Genomic DNA, 18,249 nt, shown 5'->3' with positions numbered 1-18,249 from the left:
TATGTAAAGAGAATCAGCTGAAGGATATTAGGTTATATTACACCTGATAGTGAAAAGGTTTGGTTCTCTTAAGTTTTGATTGAACTGTGTGCGTTTAATGGGCACTTGTCTCCTCTTTTTATAGTGCATGAGTTGGAGGACATGAAAAGCGTCGAAGTGTTCAAAACTTAGAATGTTTCAAATACGTCGCAGAAGCGAAACTACTCTGATGTTTAAATTTGGAAGAAATAGGGTTAAAGTGTGGTTTGAACAGGGAAAGCTAGAGAAAACCAGAATATTGGAAAGACCAGCAGAGAATTTCCAGAAATTATGGGTGTTTTGACTTAATTTTTAGAAAATCTGCAGGGAATGCAGAATCCACGAGAGGGGTTTGAATTGAAGAGTACGTGCAGAACCTTTTACATGGTCTTGTAACACTGGGTTATCATATAACGTGTGATAATAGGAAACATATAGAGAAAGTCACCCATTTATAATTTAATAAGGCTGTAGCAAGAGAGAAAATGAAAAAGAATGAGTCAAAACTCAAGACTATCAAGATAGAAGCGACAGATTGATATTTTTATGACTGTGTCCTCGTGGGGGGAGAGAGAGAGGGGGGGGGTTTGATGATTCTTGCATTATATGGAGACTAGATATACAATAATGAAAGCCAATGAGTCGAGAGTTTTCTTTTGATAAATACGAAGAGTGGATTACTATTTTATTCTTGCGAAATGGGTTTAGGTTAAAACTTAGCCTCAAATTTTAACGTTAAAATAATTTTTAAATTTAATATACTATTAGCATGTTGAATTTTTTTAACTTGATTGCTGTCGTCAATCATAATTAGCATAATAATATCAACGAAAACAGTAGATGGTTTTTACCAAAAAAAAAAGATGATCAAACTTAGAAGCATTAAAATATATTGTACACATTTAATAAACCATAAATTAAAAATAAAATTATAAACTAATGATTCATGGACTCATTTTACTTAAAGTATGTCTTCAAATCAAAGTGGAACTACTCTGATGGGTACTGACCACTCCTTCTTCCAATTTTAATAATAAGTCACCAATACTTCACACATATTTTTTTTTTTACAACAATAGTGAATAAGAGTGTATAAACATCAGACAACCTAACCAATGTACAAAGAGTTTGGTTTCATCTTGAGAAAATTATTAAATTTATAACAAAACCACAATTATTTTCACATTTTTGCCTCTAATGGATGGTTTTGCCTCCCTCCATAGTATATTGCTTTGTTTTTTTTGTTTGTTGAGAAATGTTAACGAGCATATTTAAAGGAGAAAATCTATATAACGATAACTTAGAAAGTGACTTCTATGTAACAATAAAAATAAAACTCCGCACTAAGTGACTTATATTTGAGATTGCAAGGGTAGGGCGAAGAAGATTTTTTTAATTTTGTTAGGAGGACCTTATGAATGGCCATCATTCCGTTTTCAAAATATAGTCTTTTAAGGAAAATACAAAAAAAAAAAATGTGTGCCCATGAATGCTGCATTTAGATTATAAATAAAAGTATATATAATAAGAAAAAAAATCAATATAAATAAATGCTACATTGAACTTTTTTAAACAACATGTATTAAAATCTTCTAAAAAGTTGTATTTTGAAATTGAGAGTGTGGCATATAACTTATTGTATATAGTCTTCTTTTTTTTCATACATGTGTTCTTATCATATTTGAAATACAATTGACTACTAGACATGAGTATCTCTCCTATATTTGCAAGAGACTCATTGCTTTTGCAAGATCTGACTCTCATTGATAACTATATATGTTTCCTTATTCATAAGTCATGTTAACGTGTCCCTTTGTTTTTAGGTATAAGTTAGAAAAAATTATATCACACAATTTTAGAAATCAATTAACTATAATAATTATATATGAAAATAAAGAAATTAACTAAAATACACATGTTAATCAATGTAAACATATATTAACTATTTCTCATTACTGTAAATTATGATAAATAATTTAAAAAAATATAATAAATGCTTATTAAGACATGTGATTTTGCTTATTAAAAAATAAATAAATAATGACAACTTCTCAGCAAATAAAAATAGAGGATCATACACTTTTTAGTTTCTATTCATTCATCACGCATGTGGTAAAGATATCCAATCACAAGAATAATATAAATTTCATTAAAAAATTTCAAAAGTTAAATCTAGAATTAAATAAAAATTATGGCTATGAGTTATGAATAGTACCATCATATTAAAAAGAAAAAGAAAAGGAATCTTAAAAACATACAGGGAGAATGGCAATAAAGTCCCAAAAATAATTATTGCAATTAGGTCTCTGATAAAATTCATGTAAAATTAATTACAAATATCAATTCAAACGGTTTAAACAAAAATACAAACTAAAAACTAATTATTATATTTAAAATTTAAATTTTTTATTTGTAATTAAAATTTTTAAATTTATATTATTTGAATTGATATTTATAACTGATTTTTTAAAAAAATTATAAAAAACTTAACTTTCATTAATTTATCTTTTGAAACTTAACCATCAATAACATACATGCGGAAGAAGTAGTATAGGTGTGTGAAAGTGTGTGGAAGAGAGGCTAGAGAGAAACCTAACCCTTTGGTTGGTGTTTTGTGTCTTTGTGTCTCTATGTACGCTCGGCTCAAAGGGGTTGAAGCGCGGGACCAAATTGAAGAAATTACAAGACAATGTGATGACAACGTTGAATCATTATTGTAAACACATCGGCCTCCACCGAGACACAATAATTGAGAATTCTGACCCACTTCAAACACCATCACATATTCAATGCCCAACCAGTCTTGGCCTCCCAAGAAAATTGCCACCTCTTGTCTTCTACGTTCAGAAAAACGACCCCTTTTCATCTTTTACTTTATTAATTTAGTTTGAATTAATAAACCTCTTATTTTCTTTACTTCACATATAGATTCAACTTTTCCCGAGTTCACATTTGACGACGCACATTTTAAAGGATGGATATCTAATCAATATGATCTCATTTTTAAATTAATCAGATTTTATCAAATACTTATTTTTAATTTTAAAGGATATATAATTTTAAGATTATTATATTTATTATATATCATCATTAATTAGTACAATGAAACGGAGCAACCAAAAGAGGCGAGATATATGCTACTTCTTCTGTCAAAAAAAATTAAAGTCTTTCTTCAAAAGTTAAATATTTAAAAATATACCTATTTTTAGTATTTTAAGATGTATTCATTATGTTTTTTTTAAAAGTGCCCTTAATATATAATACACACTTATATAGTGAGATGTTTTAGTACATAGGAGTAATATAAACAAGATAATGTTAGTTTGAATATAGTTAACTACTTCATTATATGTGAAATTTAGTTAAAAATATCTTAAATTTTTAATAGAGAGAATACAATATTCCTAAAGCTTTTGAGGATTTGGTTCGCAAATCCTATATACTCTTTGATATAATTTGTTTGATTTTGAATTGCGGAGAATGACATGGACGTCCAAAACAAATAAAAACAACTAGACAAATTATATTAAAATATCTTTACCTAATTGGTAATATAGCTTAGTTGGAAATCTCGAAAACTCAATTAATTAGAAATTTCAGGAGTTTATTTGTCAAAATCAAAAGATTAATTGAAAATAGATATTAATTGCACACTTTATGTAAGTATAAGAAGATTGGTTTGCAAATAAGTTATAAATTATTGAAGGTTTATAAATTCCAAATGCTTATCATTATGCTAGAAATGAAAAAAAGAAACAAAAACAAGATGATTGTTTATTTGAGCAATTATCATTTGAAGTGTCTTGCTTTTACGAACTAAAATTAACACAAGTAGTATAGTATGAAAATCTGAGTTAACCCACCTAGTTTAAACCATTAAACATTAAATCAATGTTTTGACCAATTTACTAAAACAACAGGTTTGATATGATTGCATAACAGTTTTAATCATAATTAACTCTAGAATTAGTGCCTTGACCAGTCAGTTTTTAGTTTAGTAGGGATTCTCATTACTTGAGTAAGTGACTATCATTTGAATATCAATCCTTATGTGTATGTAACAAGTTAATTGTGATAGGTCTATTATTTGCTCTTAATACCTTAGGGAAATAATTTATTCTGTCGATGATGTTTGTTCTTAATGCTCACTCCCCCAAAAAAAAAAAAGTGACTGGCTTTTATTGGTGGTTGTTAAATTATGTCAACTAATTTAAGAAGCCTTCATATTTTGCCGTTGGAATTGGTGACGGGGCTTAGTTGACAGTTTTTCTTTTCTGGTAAAAGGTTTAGTTGACAGTTATAAACAAAGTCTCAAGAGATTCATCATCGCGAGCTTCATCCAGCTGTGCGAATGGAAGACGATGAACTATGCCTGCTTCGAAGACTGTCAATGTGGGTTCGACATTCTGAGAGTGGGTTTTTATTTTCATGTTTAATTTGATTCTGTTTTATTTTTATTTTTACGCTTTTAAAATAACTCTGAAGAAGAATATTGAGAACAAGGTTTATGAATAAAAAAAAATCTGTATGAATCATTAATTATTATGAAAAAACATGTCAAAAGTTGTGAAATGATTAGTTACTTTGTTAATTGACATAATTATTATTAATGAGAATATGATATTTTATGCTTTTCTCTAATTTTACATAACAAAAAGCAATAAAATATTTAACAAATGTTCTGATTTTTAGTTTTTCATGATAATTTTTAATTTTTATTATTTTTCAGAACAGATAATAAAAAGCACATTTTTAAACATGTTTTTTATTTTTATTAAACTTTTTTTTCTGAAATAAGATATGAAGCAAGGTAAAGAGTGCGTGCGTGCGTGCGTGCGTGTTTTTTTTTTTTTTAACCATAGTCCTTCTTTATTATTTTATAAATTTATGGTCTTTCAATGTCATTTTTTCAAGTGGTTTTCTTCAGCATCATTTTCCCTTGAATTTATTGTAATTGTATTATGTATAAATATTTCTTTATACACACACACAAGAGAAAAGGGGACTACATAAAGCAGTCTTCTCCAAAAATTATATATAAATATTTTGGGTAACAAAACCAATTGGATTAGAACAGTATCAGGTTCTAACTGAGGGTAGCTCAGCTATTACAAAAATGTATTCTAAATTTATATAAATCCAACATAAAAGCTTGGCAAAGAAGGAATGTTGTAATTAAATAATGTTGTTATATATGTTCCAGTTTCGGATGGCCCAATATTGTTTTGAGGATGAATCCTACAATGTTGGTTGAAGCATAGCACAATACACATCTAATTCATGGTGAAAGGGATTGACAAAAACCTTTGAATCTTCATCAGTGTCAATAATATAATATATTAAACAAATCTTACACGACTCTTGGATTCAAATAAGTGATATTATTCATTACCCACGCACACAAATTAATCTCGATCAGATATCCAAAAATTAATCTTGATCTGATCGATCACATAAAACTCTATACGCTATCCCGCCTGTGCTAAATTAAAAACAATGCATTATTCAATTATTCTATCTGCCTTTCTGTTTGAACAAAGGGACTTTCCAAGGAAAAGGAGAAAAAAGAAGATTGTTCAGTTTCTCCAACAAAATAGCATAATCATGCTGAAAGGTTGATTATCCCCGTCAAAATATAAGAGGGATTGAAACTAAATTGCTTAATTATGATCTCCAACAACTTGGTATATAAATATATAATTATGATCTGATTAGGATACGGCCTCGATAAGCTTTAATTAATTTGTCTCTCTGGTTCAATTAAGGCCGATTATATTGCATCAAAATAGTTTTTCAATTCTCCAAAACATTAGCATTATTGAGATTAAGACCTGGGTAATTCAGCTGCCGACATGCATTACCCCATGATGACATATATTGTTGATATCATATATATATTAGTTAGATGGAATATGTCCTTGTTATTCCATGAGTATATATCAACAATGTAAAATGAGCATCCCTAGAGATCTTAGGAGTTTATTTTTTTTCCTAGTTTTACCTTTTGTATTATAACGAATTTTTGTATGGAACTTGTGCACTATATCATTCATGCATGGTTGTCCAATAAAAACATGCAATATTATATAGTTGTAAATATAAATTTATTTTATCATTGATGATGATGGAGAGAGAAAAGATCCAAGACAAGAAACTCTAAAATAAAGTTATTTAAAATAATAATGTAGATGATTTTATTTGATTAAATCAGTTTTAACATGTCATATTTTTATTGAACAGACTATGAATAATATGATGCATTTAGTCTATGTAATAATTTTTATTTGTTTTATTGTATTTTTTTTAGAGTTAAGACACCTTCCTATAATATATAAGGGTGTTCACGAGATAGGACAAGATCAGAACACCCTTGTCCCATGTCCTGTCTCAAAAAAAGATCAAGATTAAATTCTTATCTTGTATCTCATTCCATCCCAAAAGTCATCTTATCCCATTAATAATCGGGATGAGATAGGAATGAGATTGGGACATCTCGTCATCTTGATAAATCAGACAATGTGAGAGAAAGATCTGAATAATAACATTCATTAAAAGTTTTAAATCATGTAATTTATTATGTTTAAAATTAAAACAACATGAGTGCATAAATCATAATAATTAAAATCAATTATTGAATTACATCAATCACAACTACAAAGTATATAATATATTATGATAGCAATTACAAAAAATTTTTAGGTTATAAAAAGCAAATACAACAAACGAGCGAGACATAACATCAAGTCATTATTTTTCTTTTTTAATCAAAATATGTTAAACTAATTACTCTTTCAAAAATAAAGCAAGAAATACGATATAAACAAAGTTATTAAATATATAGATATAAAAATAAATTATATTAATGTAAATAATATATTATAAAGAAAGATATTATCGTGTATTGCTTACTCTGTGTCACTAAAATTATCAATATAAAAAATTTTAGTTTTAAATAAGAATTGCACCCATTACAATTATAATTGATATAATTAATATAAATATAATTATATTAATATAATTAATATATTTAATGTATATTTTAAAATAATGTATATAATATTCAGGACAGGATGGGATGAGGGCAATTTTGTGTCCCATTCTATCTCTTCCCAAACCCCTTTCCCATCCTTATTGTTGTTGGACCAGGACAAGATCCCGTTCCAATATGATTGGGATGGAATTGAGCCAATCAGGATGAGTACAAGTTGAACACTCCTAATATATATATATATATATATATATTTATCTATATATAGTGAAGTATAGATCTAATTAAGTAATATGTTCTTTTTCTTTTTCTTCTTCTTTTTGTTGGAGTAATTTTCGTGGAGGCATCAATTACTCAAGTCCTAAGAAACTTTAATGAAATTAATTAAAAATTAATGTGCTTTTAAGAAAACGTTTGTTTTTTCCTCACCAATCCTCCTCTACAACTTATGAATTGAATTTTTCACAATAAAAAATTTAGATTAATTTATAAAAAATATAATCAGACCCAAGAAAATAAATTAAAATTTCACTGTTTCATCTAAATGATTGTGATGAGTTATAAAGAACATGTTTATAAAAGAAATTGTCAACCATCTCAAGCTAATTCTCTCCAAAGAAAAGTTGAAAATTTCATAAGAAAACTTTGTCCCATCTTGGTTTTAATAGATAATAAAAGAATTTAATTTATTCTCACACACACACACCCGTTAAATTATTATATAAATTTTTTCATTTACACATTTAGTTTGATAAGATAATAGTTATTATCATTTATTATAATTTTATTTGAAAAAAATAAATTGGCCTCACTAGTATGAGGTCTTGTAAGCAAGTTTATTAATAAAATATAGAAGTATTGTTCTCTTTTTTCTGAAATATTAATAAAAATAATTAAATAAAGATGAGGACAATATTTAATTTTATTGTTTTAATTATTTACTTTTTAGTACAAACATGCCCAAAAGGATTTTTTTCAGGAGTAGTCACTATTCTTTAATTTAAAAACTATGTGATATTTTTAACCATTTAATGATCATTGATTAAAAATAAATGATTGGATACAAAGAAAGTTGTAAGATACTCAAAGGAAAAAACCCGAAATCTTGACCTCAAATATTTCATGCTTGTTTAATGTCATTATATACAACTACAAGAGAATAATATTATTTCTTTCAATGCACACAAGATGGCATGTGTAATAAATATTATCCAACAATATATTTTTTGTTTAGTATCTAATCAAATTTAGGGTCTGTTTGGTTTAAATTATTTCATGAAACAATCACTTATTTTTGAAAAAAAATTATTTTATTATGTTTGTTTCAATCACTTATTTTTTGAAAAAATTATTTTATTATGTTTGTTTAAATTTTTAAAAATAATTAGAATAAAAAATAATATTTTTTATTATTTCAAGTGGCTACTTTAAATGGATTTTTCAAATAATCTAATATAGTATATGAGAGAAAGTGTTTTAAAGAAGCGGACGGGATACAAAAAAATATCATACATTTTAAAATAATATAATAATAAATTATTTTTATAAAAAAATCAAGGAAGATATTATAAAATTTAAAAATAACTGATAATAATATTTTTTTATTATTGTAATCAAACATAAAATAATGTCTGATTTTTATAAAATCTCTATAAAATAATTTTTTTATGAAATCTTTAAACTACCTAAAAATTACTTATTTTTTAATTTTGAACAAATGGATATTTAAGCATCGTCAGATCTAAATGAGTAGCCTTCCTTCAGTTTATTACTTCGACTAAAATTAATAGTTGTTGGTATTATTATTTTTTTTTTGGGAGCACAATGCTTGTTGGTTCAAAAAAGGTTGAAAGTTGACCCTTAAAATTATTGGGCTGTAAAGAGCCCAAGAAGTTGGGCCCATAAAATGAACCAACCTTTATTGTCCATGTCGTACAAAACTTTTTCAGTTATTTGACTTATTTCTTTCAACTTAATTCTTGGGCACGCCTCAGTTAATTTGTTCTAAGCCCTTTAAGAACGTTTCTTTCGTTTTCTGTACAACCGACGGCTTCAAGACTTGTTGCTCAAACACGTTGCTCTAGTCAGTAAAGATTTTTCTTTTTGACATAAAGTCAGTGAAAATTTGACCCATATTCTTAAACAAAAAGAATGAATCTTATTTATTAGTTTTTCCTGTCTTTATTATTAATAAAATTTTACATGTCTTTATTAGTTTTTCCTGTCTTTATCATTAATTCCTGTTAATATTTTACATGTATTACAAAATTCAGTTAAAATTAGTTGATGGTTTTAAAACTAACTTTAATGAAATTGATTACTTTAAGGAGATTGTTTGGTTAATTAGAGCATATCAAAACAAAGGGCATTTTTTTTAAAAAAAAAATAGAGCTCGTTTAGGTTGACTTTGAAAAACTAAAGTTTGCACAAACTACAATTTGCAAACTGAACTTGGGGTAAAATGAATAACTGGGGCGAGTGAAGAAAAAAGTTGTATGATTAACAATTAAGTAATCCTTTTGTTCTATTTATAGAGCACACAGAAAATTAATTTTGGAGTAAAAATAAAAAATTATTAAAGTTTAAGATAAAGTTAATGATATTTAGTGTCTATTTGAATATTTTACTTTTTAAATTTTAAAAGGACTTTTGTGGCTTTTAAAAAATAAAAGTTGTTTGCTTAGCATTTTATTTCTAAATGTACATTCTAAAAATCTATTCATATTAGTATTAAAAGTTCTTTTCCAAAAAGCTAGGGAGAGTTGCTTTTGGCATTTCAAATGTGAGGGTTAAAATTTTTAACCACCTCTTTTCCATGTTGTCCCTTGTTAATTTTTTTAAATGAAAATAAAAATATTATATATTTTTTAATAAATCAACATTAACATAAAAAAATCACATATGATAAAATTTGTATTTTTTTAGTAATTTCACATTTCAAAGTACTTTCTATCATATATTATTCAAATAATTTTTAATTTATTAAATTGACTTTCAAAAAAATGTATTCAAAATCAAATCTCGTTACAATAACTAATTTTTATTAAATTAATTTTTACTAAATAAACTTTTATTAAATTGAAAATCAAACATATCCTTAAATTTTTTTTAATTTCGATAAAATATATTAAAAATAATTTATAATTAAGATAAGAGGAAAGTATATAACCAACCATCCTCCCAATAAAAAAGCATATAACCAATCATGTCAAAGTGCATAAACCATCCTCAGTGATTGCCAAGCCTATCTTTATTACAGGAGAGGTGATGAGGATTTTTGAAGCAAAGGAGATTCAGCATCCCGGTACTGCATTGGAGTGACACGCTCAAAAGCGCAAGCCATGTTCAATGCAGAGTCTTGGATGAGACGAAGGATTCATAATTGGGGATCTGTTGAATCATTGAATAGCTTACAGTGAACGAAGGTCCCAGATGGATATATCGGTGGCTGTGAAGGATTTGGATTGGTCTCTTCTGTTTCCCACCAACCAACCCTAACAAAGTTGACCCCTCCTCATTTAATCCCATCAACTACCTTCATTTATTTCTTCTGCTCATCCCTTCAATTTCTGTCAGACACTCACAATTTGATCCTCTAGTTTAGTTATGGTTAACACTTAATGTGAAATTAGTGTGATCATGAAATATTTTGTTACTGTTAAAATATGTCAGGATCAAACAGTGCATCAGTCATCTAAGACATAGTTAACAGTCCTATGTTACTAGTATATTAATTATTTACTCTTCTATCATACAGTGACTATCAGACATTCACATTTGACACCTGCTTCATCTTGAGTCAGGCCAGCAAATCATCTATTTTTGTTAACTATTTTTGTTACCCAATTTAATGAGAAAACGACCCAAATTAAGACCACATGTAGTAATTTTCATTTTCATTGTTTTTGCTAGGTCATATCATCTGTTCACTTTTATTATGATGAAAAATATATGAGATAATTATATTTGGATGCTGGAGGCGCTTCAGACCAAAAAAAGGTACTGTTATTCTGAACTTCCGGACCAACATATATATTGCTCCTCTTTTAGACTGATTTGAGAGAGAGAAAGAGAGAGAGATTTACTTGTATTGAAAGCAAAGCAATCGATCGAAGGTAAAGAGGCAGAAAGAGAGAGAAAAGCAGTCTATTCTTGGCCTCTGAGAAGTCCAGTGAGTTTTCAAATGAAGGTGAAGCTTGCTGAGGGTGACAAAACCAGAATCACACTTGCTTGTGACGCATAATCTCAAACTCAAGAACCTTTGAAAGCCAGCCAGCTCATTTGGTAGCCTCTCAATTACTCCATATCGTGATCTGTGAGTGACCAAAGAAACTCCACTTCTCTCACGCACATCCCACCATCTTCTTCCACAGTTTCATCATTTGAGCTTCTGATAAACTATGAAGGGCAGACTCTGTTTCTTCATGCTAGCTCTGCAGATTCTTGTCTCGGTTTCTGGAGCAACGAGATCGATCCCACAAACTGATGCCATCATTTCCCATCCAGGTAATTACATCATGTGTGATCACTCTGTTTTAAGAATGTACATGTAGAAGACGGAGAGTATAGGATATATATTTCTCTTTCAAAGGGAAAAATTAACTTGTGACATTTCTTCAAATTTCTTATCTTCAAAGACCATGAGATTCTCACCAAAATAACATCTCTTCTTTTGTTCAATCTTTACCAGGCCAAGAAGAGGCTCCACAGTCATCACCATACGCAACAGAACCAAACAAGGTATGTATGTTCATTTTTCTTCTTCTCTCCTTCCTGAATGTTTAAAAGACCAACTCGATATTCAAATGCTGTAAATGCAATATTCTCTATTTGTAGAAGGGCATGGCAGAGACAATGGTGGAAGAAGAGTATGAAAGAAGAGGGGCTGGTAAAGTAGGGTCAAGCCCACCAAGATGTGAACACAAGTGTTATGGATGCACGCCATGCGAAGCCATTCAAGTGCCAAGTATTAGCAGAAGAAGCCATTTGGCTATTCAGTATGCAAACTATGAGCCTGAGAGCTGGAAATGCAAGTGTGGTCCTTCCTTCTACAGCCCTTGAATGAATATTATTCACTGTTTCGTTCATACAACTTCACACATACCCAGCTTATCTCAATGTTAATGTATAGTTGATTGATCCTATAATTCACGGTGTGATGTGGACAAGAGAAGTATTTGTCGAAGCCATAAAGGCATAATCCTTCTGGTAATTAGAAGTGTCTTCTTAATGACTAAGAGACTACTAGATTTCCCATAAATGATGCTTAAATTTTAAATTTCATAAATAATCCTTGTTATGTAAGAACATTTCATTACTTATAATTGTCATTTTATAAATAATAATGAATTGTGATATTTTTAAAAGTTATATTCAATTTATAGCTTTTAAAAAAATATAATTAATTTAAAATTAATTATAAATATAAAGAGAGAGACTTTCTTGTTATACTAAAATTGTACATATTTAAGGCATATTTTTCATTAAATTAGAATAAGTTTAAAAAACTTACATATAAATTTTTTAATTGGAAAACAGTAGTAAATAATTTTCGATACTTATTTTTATAAATATTGTATCAGTAAAATAATTTATTAATTAAAAAATGGATAATCCATCTAAATTCAAGAGTTATAATTTTATTATATAATTAACAAAATGATAAATCATGGAATTTATGACTTCCAAAGCTCCTATATAGTCAAAGAGACATTAAAGAAGAAATGCTTACAAAAGGAAATCAAAACCCACCAAGGGAGGCATCTAGACAAGAAATCAATCCATAACCATGATACTTGTGGAAGAACATTTTTGTGTCAGCTTAATTTTTTTTTTTTAAAAAGAACATATCTGAGTCCAATGTGAAACAACATTAAGGAACAACATATCAACGCATAGGAAATATATGTATGTTTTTTTCCCCCAAATCCTTTTGGACCAAGTGCATGCTCTTGATTTAGCTTGGCACTGTGAAAATATAGTCATTCAAGCCTCTGATAGTAGGAATATTGATGTTGATAATGCTGAGTGTGCTACTGAGACAATACCTTTTGGTCTGAGTTATTTGGTGATTTTGATATTTTTGAGATATATGTTTGCTTTGACCTTTTTCCATTATTTCAGCTTTTAATTAGGAAGCATCTTTGTTCCATCGGGGGATGCTAGGACTACCCTTGAGATTTCGTTTGTTTGTTTTCTTTTGTCTTCTGTTGTTTCTGTAGTTGAACTTTGGTGTTTTCATTCGCAATATATTTCTTGTTTTATTGGGCCAAAAAAAAAAAAGAATTTAATTCAATCAATCGAATCACTCATGTGTTAAGGAAATTGGTTGACACTAATTGTGTTTTTTAAAAAAATATTAGTGTGACAATCCAAAGCCACCCTTTAATTCTTTTTATTATATTTTTCTCTCTTTACAATTAATATTGCTGCAAATTTTAATATGAAGAGTATTTTTTAAAAAAATAATGCATACTTTATTATTTTTCATAAAAGGTCTTATATTTTGAAATATAAAAAATTTTAGAATATAATTCCTCCATTCAAAAATGTAAAACATTTTAAATTGAACCTCACCTTAATAAAGTAGTTACTTATCTTTAAACTAATTCTATTTTTTTATATTTATTCTTATTTAATAAAATGTTTCATCCTAAAAAGATATAAAGTAATCTACTTAATAAGGGCACTTTTTTAAAAAAGTAATGATTACATATTAAAAGAATCAAAATACTTTATATTTTTTAATATTCAACCCCTTCAAAAAAGTTTTACATTTTTTAATGAAGAGAGTATATCTTATGTAAAGAAATAGATGGAGTATTATGTCTATCAATGAACCTATCAAACATTGTAATTCTTAGAAATAATCATTTGATTACAGACCCATAAAACATATGCATGGATCAATATAAAATATTTATTTTTGAATTTTGGTAAGTTGCAATATTTTTTTAAAAACAAAAGATGCTCAATTGCTTTTATTTTTTATTTTTTAAATGAAATGACATTTTCTTACCCTAGATAATGAAAATGAAATTTCTCTTTAAGATGATACTCAGACAGTTATTCTTGAGCTATATTATTTATGAGCAAACCTATAAAAATGCAATTCATTTTAATACCTTTAATTAATTTGATATATTTTAAGAAAATACCATTGAAGCAAATTAATATTAAATAAGGATCAAAGATTATGTGGTATCACTATAGGATTAAAGGACCAATTTAAAAATAATTTTAGATAAAAAAAATTATAAGACCCTTACTTTTCTTCTTTTTTTTAACTTGTCAACTAGTGAATTGTTTTTTATTAAGTGTAAATGAATATTTGTTAATCAACGAATAATCGCGTGTTAAAACATGACCTACATTTATCTCTTTTTATAAATAAGTTCTTTCATATTTTTAAATTTATCAATTAACATATAACTTATTGTTAAATATAAATGAGTATTTATTAATTAATGAATGACTAATTATTAAAATATGATATATATTTGTTTTTTACTTTTTTTGACACAACTGCAAAATCTTTTGGCCTTTGGTGATATTAATTTGCTCCTATGGTCTTAAATGATATTTCCCTTCTTATTTTTGGTCCGAGGGGTCCATTGGGTCGTCACGGTTAGTTATTTATGCGTGAGGCTGTGGCAATAAGAGCGAAGAATCACTTGCGCAATTTACAAAATTGTCCTTCCCTCTAAGGAAGGAAACGATCCTCTATTCCGCCAGATCACAGATCTGCCAAGTCCAAGCTTCTGTGACCCCTCTTCTCGTCTCAGAAATGGCGTCTCATGTAAGTCTTTCTCGGGTCCTCTTACTTCTGCATCCTATCTTTCCGAGTATTTTCGTAGCTCTAATCTTGCTCTGAACACAAATCACGATGCAGTGGCTAACCATTACGGATACTTTCGATAGTTCTGATGAAGGTCTAGGAAAGAAAGCAAACTCTAGGGATCTGACATTGAAGTCCTTGATATTAGAATGGACTCCTAGAATTACAGAAATCTTGTTGAGTCTGGGAATTGATTTTAAATTCATCTATTTTCTGTTGATAGTTTTCTTCTTGTGGTCTAAAACGACTGGTTGGATGTTTAATTGCTTCAGTGTGTGTGTGTGTGTGTATTTAATTCTTTGGGAAATGGGATCTAAATCTGGGGTATATTCTTCTTGTTATTTTGGATCCGTTTAGAACACTCGTTTTCTCACTTCTGACAGCCAAACTTCGTTTTTACGGCAAGTAGAATTTCAATTAGGGTTTGAATGCTAATTGTTGGTTAATAAACTCAACAAAGGTGTCGCCAGTTTCTAGATCTGTTACTGGTTAGTTGCCATTTTCTAAGTACGACAACTTGGCAGCTTCTTGTGAGGGACGCAGTGATTGGGCAACATTGAAATAGGATGGCTTGCATCTAGTTGAATTGAGTTTGTTTGTGTTATACTGTTATTTACATATGGGCACTGTTTTTCACCTTTTTTCATTGAAATAGAAGATTCTATAGAGCTTATATTATCAATGTTTCTTGGGCTCTCTTTTCCTTTCTTCACCAGAGAGGTGGTGACAGATATGGTACACATTTTATAACTTGAATTGGTATGTCCTGTCTTGTATAGGGCTTATGCCCATCGGTAAAGAACATTCTTCTTCTAGATTCTGAAGGGAAGCGTGTAGCAGTCAAGTACTATTCAGATGACTGGCCAACAAACAATGCAAAATTGGCTTTTGAGAAGTTAGTATTCAATAAGACTGTGAAGACAAATGCTCGGACAGAAGGTCAGTGCAGAGGTTCTTACTGATGGACAGAAACTAATCATTACATGAAGTCACATGATTTTTCGTTGTTGTAAGTTGTATGTTATGCATATATGTCTTCAAAACCTCTAACGTGAGTCAAGAATTTATGCTCATTCAAAATTAAGCTGTAGTGTTGGGCCCTGTCTTAATAATGAATTGAGCAATTATTGCCAATTCTTGACTTGATCAGTAGTTATGTTTATCGTGTTTCGTTATTCAGTTATGACTGATGTGCTATTTACTATTATCTGCAGCTGAGGTAACATTAATTGAGAATAATGTCGTTATATACAAGTTTGTTCAAGACTTGCATTTCTTTGTCACTGGTGGTGGTGATGAAAATGAGCTCATTTTGGCTTCAGTTCTTCAGGGTTTCTTTGATGCAGTCACCTATTTGTTGAGGTATTTTAGGTTATATTTTGCTTTCAAGATTTAGGATTAGAGTTCCCTGTTACTCATGTTTTTTAAGACATGAAACGTGCGCATATATTATCTCAAATTTCAGGAGCAATGTTGACAAAAGGGAGGCGCTTGAGAACTTGGATCTCATCCTTTTATGTCTTGATGAGATTGTTGATGGAGGGTATGCTTGTCTTCTTAACTGAAATGTTTATTTCTCTTTAAAATTATAATTCTTTTCTTAATACCCTTTTTTTCTTCCTTTAAGGATGATACTTGAAACAAATGGATCACTCATTGCTGAAAAGGTGACCTCTCATAGCATTGATGCTGACGCCCCCTTATCTGAACAGGTAATTCAATTTTGTTTTAGTTTTTGTCTTCACTTCCTATTTGATTTTACTTTGCAAAGTCATATAAATCGGCATATAGACTGTCGGCTGCTAAATTATTACGTTTTGGTGTTATGTAATTCTCAAACTATTTTGTTTTTTTGTTTTTTTTTTTAAATTTCTGATTTTGGCAAGCTATATTTCATTGTGCACAAGTTATTTTTGACTTGGTTGTACTGAAAATCTTGGATGTTGATGACTCGGTATCTTTGACCTTCGTTCTAATGGTGTGATTCTAATATTGCAGACATTAACTCAAGCATGGGCTACGGCTAGAGAGCATTTGACAAGAACCCTTCTGAAATGATGTTTACGTGACCAGGAGTGGGTTTATCCATGTTTGAAATGTTAGTCTTTCTTTTGTTAGCGAGAGTTATTTTATCCTCCAATTTATTGGGCTTGAGACTGGAGGATCATACCATTCCGGCGACTCCATTGTTCGAGGATTCTCGAGAAGTGATTTATTATTATTGTTTTTTTTAAAGGTTAAAATTATGTGCTGATTTTATATCTGGTTGACCTTGACGACATATATATTTGAGACGTATAATTAGTTTTATAATGAAAGAAATCGGGGTTGGTCATACGGCTTAAAGGATTCTGCGTGTCAATTTCACTTCATCTCTGTCTTTGATTGAACATGAGTGAGGGCTTATTGCCAAATGCTACGCGTGTTTCTTTGGAAGGTATTATGTTCAAGCACGTATGCTTTATTAACTTGTTCTTCGCTGAAGCATGGTATTCTATCATGACATGTATGCCTGGAATTCGTCCCAGAGATTTCTAATTTGATTGTGTAGCATTGGAGCTAAAATTTTTCAAGGTTGATATATGATGGCAAATACCGTGAAAGTAATTTATACCTAAAGGGAATGCACATTACATGATCTCTTTCTTGTCTTGGGGGGAATCAAGTGAGACATTTTGTTTTGTGGTCCAATGTAATTTCATGAAGCTGTTTTAAGTTTTAACAAAGGAATTGTGAAAAATAGATTTGTAGTTCAATTTTTAGAGATATGAATATTGGAATAATTTCATAATCTCCAATAAATTTATTAGACATAATTCTTCCATTTAAGCTCCCATTGAAGATGCATTCAACTAAAAGCACTGCTTTGTAGCCAGTGTCAACCGTCAAGAACTGCATCTTGGGTATAGTAAACCAAGATCGTCAAGTGTCTTGCTTTCTCAGTTTCTCTACCCGTCATCCTTCTTGTTCCTGTTGCTGATCCAGTTCTCCACAACCTGCTCTGGTTCCTGGTTTTATTCTAGTTACTGATCCAAAGCCTGAGACAGCCAGTTCTCTTCATCGGTTGACAGTTCATCCGGTCCAGTCTGGTCTCAATACTAGAGCTGTCAATTAAAACCGAGCCTGTCGGGCTAGCCTTTTTAAGCCCAAAAATAAAAAGGCTAACTTTTTTAAGCCATTTTATTATTTTTTTAAAAAATTATAATATAAAAAAATAAAAGATTAAATATATAACTCAAAAAAATGAACACATTAAACATATTCATTCATCCCTCATTTATGTATTAAGATTTAGTTAATAATGTTAGCTAAGTTTAATTTTTGTTAGTATTAACTTTGATATTGTTATTTAATGTTAGACCTAAATGTTTAAATTTTTTTTATTGTTGTGGTGTAAATTAATTTA

At 29.2% G+C, this 18,249-nt stretch overlaps 2 protein-coding genes across 3 annotated transcripts; both read left to right on the top strand.

The window, feature by feature from the left end:
- The first annotated feature begins 11,045 nt into the window (after positions 1-11,045).
- On the top strand, positions 11,046-12,325 carry LOC129287696 (EPIDERMAL PATTERNING FACTOR-like protein 6). 2 transcript variants are annotated; one of them, XM_054923922.1, is made up of 3 exons: positions 11,046-11,512; positions 11,697-11,746; positions 11,846-12,325. In XM_054923922.1, the coding sequence occupies exons 1-3, from the start codon at positions 11,407-11,409 to the stop codon at positions 12,065-12,067; spliced, it is 378 nt and encodes a 125-aa protein (XP_054779897.1). In that variant the 5' UTR covers positions 11,046-11,406; the 3' UTR covers positions 12,068-12,325. The 2 variants fall into 2 exon arrangements, with proteins under 2 accessions (XP_054779897.1, XP_054779896.1); XM_054923921.1 differs by having other exon boundaries at positions 11,843-12,325.
- Positions 12,326-14,674: 2,349 nt separating this feature from the next.
- LOC129288776 (coatomer subunit zeta-1-like) lies at positions 14,675-17,189 on the top strand. The gene is made up of 6 exons (XM_054925512.1): positions 14,675-14,804; positions 15,623-15,782; positions 16,058-16,205; positions 16,309-16,386; positions 16,471-16,555; positions 16,842-17,189. Exons 1-6 carry the CDS (start codon positions 14,793-14,795, stop codon positions 16,899-16,901), a joined length of 543 nt encoding a protein of 180 aa, XP_054781487.1. The 5' UTR covers positions 14,675-14,792; the 3' UTR covers positions 16,902-17,189.
- Positions 17,190-18,249: the final 1,060 nt, after the last annotated feature.

Source organism: Prosopis cineraria, unplaced genomic scaffold (genome assembly GCF_029017545.1).
Source record: "Prosopis cineraria cultivar Desert tree isolate PC_DT_omini unplaced genomic scaffold, ASM2901754v1 PC12, whole genome shotgun sequence".
NCBI lineage: Eukaryota > Viridiplantae > Streptophyta > Magnoliopsida > Fabales > Fabaceae > Prosopis > Prosopis cineraria.
This window is presented reverse-complemented; position numbering and strand designations above follow the sequence as displayed.